Source organism: Protomyctophum parallelum (assembly GCF_964188405.1).
Source record: "Protomyctophum parallelum genome assembly, chromosome: 16".
In the NCBI taxonomy this organism is placed as follows: domain Eukaryota; kingdom Metazoa; phylum Chordata; class Actinopteri; order Myctophiformes; family Myctophidae; genus Protomyctophum; species Protomyctophum parallelum.
In genome coordinates this window covers 2,276,078-2,281,901 of record NC_139711.1, presented here as the reverse complement: position 1 = coordinate 2,281,901, position 5,824 = coordinate 2,276,078, and the positions used below count along the sequence as shown (strand labels likewise).

The 5,824-nt window shown below is 53.1% G+C and overlaps 1 protein-coding gene across 1 annotated transcript; it reads left to right on the top strand.

Annotated features, from left to right (window-relative positions):
* Positions 1-550: 550 nt before the first annotated feature.
* Positions 551-4,723, top strand: nexmifb (neurite extension and migration factor b; the record flags this gene model as incomplete). Its single annotated transcript, XM_083786630.1, has 1 exon — positions 551-4,723. The coding sequence occupies exon 1, from the start codon at positions 863-865 to the stop codon at positions 4,721-4,723; it is 3,861 nt and encodes a 1,286-aa protein (XP_083642756.1). The 5' UTR covers positions 551-862.
* Between the last annotated feature and the right edge of the window lie 1,101 nt (positions 4,724-5,824).

Genomic DNA, 5,824 nt, shown 5'->3' with positions numbered 1-5,824 from the left:
TGTGCTGTTGAAAGTTCCAAGTAATGCTAAATTAAAAGTCATTTAGCAAGCTTAGCTTAAATGATATGGGCTTCAGAGCCCCATGTACTATTGTCCACTAGAAAAGCGATTCTCAAGATGTGGGCCATGAAGAAATTGTAATTGGGCCCCTCCAAGCTGGAACACAATCCAGTGGATTGAATCCACTGATTGATACTTAAATCCACCCATAACGGGGCTGTGACACGCACGCACGCACGCACGCACGCACGCACGCACGCACGCACGCACGCACGCACGCACGCACGCACGCACGCACGCACGCACGCACGCACGCACGCACACACACACACACACACACACACACACACACACACACACACACACACACACACAGTTGGATAATGCATTAGGGCATGGACCCCTATTTGATGTGATGTGATTTTTCTGTAGTTTTTTTCATCTCTGGCACTCCAAAATACACTGTGAAATCCTGAGTATATTTGTTTAACCAGGTTGAATTACAGCACTGACACCCTCTTTGTTTTCTCTTTTCAACCTTCCAGGACTATGTGATCAGACTGTGGATCTGAGGCTGCATGGACTCATTGATGCCGCTCTTCCCCAAACCTCACCTCCTCCCACTGCAGAGACGTTACCCACAGCACCCACCCTCCCCCTGCCCCTCAGCACTGACCCCACACTGGGCCTGGCCGTGGCCCCCTGCCCTCCCACCCATGAGACTCCATCCGTAGCCCCTGAACTTCACAACACTCCTCCGCCAACCTCAGCCGTCAGCTCCTGGGACCCGTCCGGAGACGACGACGACGACTCCAAGAACTCTCTCCCGCTGGCCATCGGCCTCCCTCTGCCGTCCAGCATCATGGAACCGGGGACCGTGTCCGTCCTGACGGAAGAGTGTCTCCTTCAGCCGAGTCGCACCTGCCTCGGCTGCTTCATCGAGACCCGCGACGCTGCAGACCCCAGCTCCATCCATGACCCGGCCCACGACCCCGACGCCAACCCCGACTCGGGGCTGAGCGTGAGGATAGGGGACGTGGGCCGCGAGGACTTCTCCGACATCAGCAACATCAGCATCCAGTGTCTGAGCCACGCCGGGGAGGCGGTGAGTCACTTCGGAGACCAGCTGATATCTGATCAGCTGCTCAGCTTCCCCCTGCCCAAAGCCACTGGAGACGGGAAAAGAGGCGATGGGGACAAGTCGCCGGAGGACTGCGATGACCCGGAGGACGACGCCACAGCTAAGAACTTGTATGAGGGGCTGCTGCTGGACAAGGTGAGCGGGGAAGAGGTTCTGCTGGCGAACGCCGGCCAGGACTGGGGCTACTTTGAGTCCTTCATCAGCGAGAGCAAGATGGAGCTACTAGACCTGTGTTCCAAGAACGAGCTGTCAGTCAACCTCTTCTCGGAAGAGGACGTTGACAACCTATTCGACGACGAGGACGACGATTCCACTCTGAGCAGTGACGTCTGCTCGCTGAAGATCCGCTACGAGTCGTTCCAGGACAACATGAGGGAGAAGACCAACGTTCTCCAGGAAGAAACCCAGTTCAACTTCTTCCCCAGCGTCCTGGCCAACTGTGCCAAGAAAGAGGAGGGGGGCGCAGTGCTGCGGAGGGGCGCCGAGGACGTCCAGTCCAAGATGGATGAGCTCAACCTGGAGGCAGAGCAGGAGGCGAAGGCAGGAGACTGCAGTGGCGGAAGCCCCATGGACGGCTCTCAAGGCTCCTCGCCCATGTCCACGGCCAAGATCAACTATCTGATGGACTTCAACTCCACGGAGGAGTCGGGGGAGTACAGTGACGACAGCTCCTGCACCGGCTCCTCCTCAGACACGCTGCAGGAGGGCAAGCAGAGGAAGGGTCACTCCAGGAGGTTCCTCAGCCCATCCAACCCTCTTAACTATGGCTTGCGCTCCAAGAGGAAAGTCCGATACAGCGATGACTACCTATACGATGTTGACTCCATCGAGAGCGAGAGGAACGCAGAGAAAAAAGAGAAAGCCCCCACTGGCCAGAAAGAGGAGGAGGACGTTGACTGGTGCCCCAAGAAACGACGGAAATCCTGCCGCAAGGAGCCGCCTGTGGTCATTAAGTACATCATCATCAATCGCTTCAAAGGAGAAAGACACATGTCCGTAAAACTAGGGAGGCTGGACTCTGCTGAAGTGTCTGTGAGCTTAAACGCAGATGTAGTGAACAAATATGAGACACTGGCTCCACTGAAGGATTTCTGGCATGAAAGGCAAAGAGAGAGAGAGGAGCAGCTTAAGCTGGCTGCCAGAGACAAACGGCAGCGCGGCATTCATCTAAACGGACGGCACCATCGTCCGTTTAACTCAAGCCATCCCAAAAGGAAATACAAGATCGCAAACAGACTTAAGGTTCAAAGAATTCATGCTGTGGCGCAGTCGGCCATGGCGCTGGGCTCCGCTCTTTCTGATCGGGGCCAGGGAGTTGTCACTAAGGAGGAGGCCACCCCCTCCATCGCAGGAGCAGAAATAATAGCAGCCACCGGCCTCCCGGTGTCATTAGACTCAAACTCCATCATGCACAGAGCTAGAGCCAAGAGCCGCTCCCAGGAGAGGATGGAGAGAGAAGGAAGGAGAATGGGAGGAAATAAAATGATCAGGATAAGGAAATTCAAAAGTGAAGCACAGCTGAAGAGCATGACAATAAAAGAGACAGAGGGAGAGGAGGAGAGGAGTTTGACGAATGAAACAGATGTCTGTGCCTCCGCAGCACATATTGATGGCCCCACTGCTAGCTTAGGAGAGGCAGGCGTCGGCTCAACTGCAGTCGGCCCTCAGTTCTCTGACAATGCCCCTGCCGCACACGTGTCCGAGGAGAAGTTCCCCTTTGCTCCCTCTACCTGCTCCCCTGACAAAGCTCCCTCCACTGGGGAGGTGGACGCCGGGGTTCCTGTCATCCCCGGGGGATACCTGCAGACCCTGTTGGATGCCACAGACTCCTCCGGTGGAGCAGCTATCCCCTTTTTCCCCCAGCAGTCCTCCAGGCAGCAGTATCCCCTGGGCCTGTCTCTCGACGAGAAGCAGTTCTCCTCGCTGCAGCTTGCACAGAGCTGCGTTCTCTCCCCTCCCTCAGAGTCTGAGCTGCAGCAGTCTCCTCAGAACTGCCCCAGCTTCCCGCCCATGTGGCACCCGCAGCTCTGCCCCAGCCATGGCCAGAGCTTTGGGCCTGAGACCCCCGACACCCCCATCTTACCCAACAATTTCCCTGCTGCTTTGTCCATAAATGACAGCCTGCCGGTGTCCGGCTACAACCAGCTGAGCTCGGAGGCTGACAGGCTTCTTTACGAGAAGAACTACCTGGCTGAGACGGGCCTGCAGCCCAGCGCAGAGCTGCAGGTGTGTCAGTCTGCCTGTGTGGATGGCCAGGTGCAGTACCAGAGAGGTTCCCTGTGCACAGACAATGGCAGGCTCATCAGCTACGACTCAGTGGGCTCTCTGTCAGCCGCATCCAGCAACTACAGCTCCCTCAGCCTTAAGTCGTGTGAGCATGAGGTCGAAGAGGAAGGCAGAGACAGCTTCTTAGCTCACTGTAGTCCCAAAGTGTTGATTCAGCAGAGTGTGGATGCCCTCACCCCTCTTCGAGAGTCCTCAGACCTGTTGGATATCTCCAACTTCACCCCTGATAAGTTCAGGCACTCGTCCTTGTCTGAGCTTTCGCCTCCCGAAACCCCCAACCTGTCCCCTCAGGTGGTCGGCCGCGAGATGAAGATGGCGGGGAAAGCCGGCGACTACCAGGAGCTGAGCGACATCCCCCTGGAAGCCAGTAGGGAGGTGAAGTGGAACTGTGACGTCATGCAGCAACATGAACACACTGTGGGTGTGTACACGGTGGAAGAAGGGCAGTTTCCGCTGCACAATTTCAACAGCGAGGCCGGCTTAGACGCGGTCAAAAAAGAGCTGGGCGACCCAGACTTTGATGAATCGACCAATGGAGCGAAAAGCACAAAATCAAAAAGGAAAGGGAGTTACAAGCAGATGGCTGCAGGGCAGGGCCCAAAGAAACCCCGAGCCCCCAGGGCAGGCAAGACAGACAAGGTCAAGACTCCCAAACAGAACTCTCGTTCCACCAAAAAGATAAAGGCCATGTTGGAGGGGAAGGCAGCGAAGAACCAGGTGGGTGGTTGCGGGGCAGGTCTGACTGACAGCAGCTGCACTGGGGACTGGTCTGGTACGGCCTGGTCAGAGAGTAACAGTCTGGTCGGAGATGACCAGAGAGAGTTTGAAGAACCCTCCAACATTCTGTCCAACATCGTCTCCGGCATGGCCGAGGTCCAAAGGTTCATGATGGCCTCAATAGAGCCTCTGTGGGACCCTATGTCCGAGGCCTGCATGCCCCCCGAGGCCAACAGCCTCAACCTAAAGACCCTCAAAATCTTGGCGGGCACAGAGGCCGATCTGAAGAAAAAAGGAGGCGCTCTAGCAGGGGCTGGGAGGGACAGAAAGACCGGGGGTAAGGGAGGCAAGAACCAGGCCAAATTCAACACCTCTCATCCCTTGTTCCCTCAGCTAGCTTTGGGCTGTAACATGTTTGATAAACCAAGCTTCATTAACCCCGGGCCTGCACACAAAAAGCTGTACCGCCACAAGACCAGTGCAAAGTTCCCCCGGATTGAGACACTGAAAGGGAAGCGAGCTGAGAGAGACCCTAATAAGGACATAGCACTGATGGCCTCTTTTGAGAAACTGAGGTAATATTTTGTTATCGGCTACTGATGCACCCTGCTCCTCACCTCACCCCCCCCCCCCCCCCCGCCCTCCCCGAGCATACCTACACTGACGCTATGCCAGAGCTGCATGACTACTATGTTCCCCCCCCCCCCCCCCCCCCCAAATACCCCCACTCCACGCCCGCCCGATCCGCCCGCTCCGTCCCACCCACTTCCTTTTAACCCCCGAAGAGGAAATTAATATCTGCATGAAAAGAAAACTTCTTGTACTTTGCAAACTACCTATTGAGTGATTGTGTCAAAGCTTGATTGAGATTCGAAACGACCATGGCTGCATTTTTTTCTTGCTTTTGTTGTTTCTGCTTTGTTCTTTCTTCTTATAGTCGTTTTCAGTTTTATTTTTTGTCTGAAAAGAAAAGAGAAAAAAAAGCCTTGAAAACAGTTATGTCGCCTTTTTGAGAAACTTTGCTTTTGTATTTTTTCTTAGTGAAACTAGCCGCCCCCGAATTCTGTATTTATTCTCCCCTTTCCCTAAAGATGTAGCTATATACACAAAAAATGCATTGAGTGACATCTACGCACCCCTCCTCCTCATCTGTTTTTGTATGCAGAATATGGATGTCCTGTTGTTGCTGTCTTTCATACACTGCCTGGCTCATTTCAAGAGGGAAACCTTCAGATAATGAGCTCTATTTCAGCCCAAGACTTCTTTAAGACAAGTTGGGACCATTTTGTATTGATGACATATCAAACGCTGTCTTAATTTTCCCTTTTTATTTTTCTCTCTCCTCAATGTTGGAATGAGTTGCCATTTTCCTTTATGAAATGTTTCTGTTTAGTTTTTTCTCTTTCTTTTTTCTGGAGTTTAAGAGGAACTGGTTATCTAAATTCACATTTTTACGCCTTGCAAATTCACAAAAGCTCCACCCTCAGAGTATTTTTGTCAATGTTGTTGTACAGGGACATGCAATATTTGCAACAAAAGAAAAAAAAAAGATAATTATAATCTTTAAAAATCAATGTGCCAAAAGTAACAATGCTGTGTAAATGACCTCTTATATATGTGTGAATATTGGCTGTTCCTCTTTTTTTTTATCCATTGGAATATTGGCTGCTCGGATTGCAG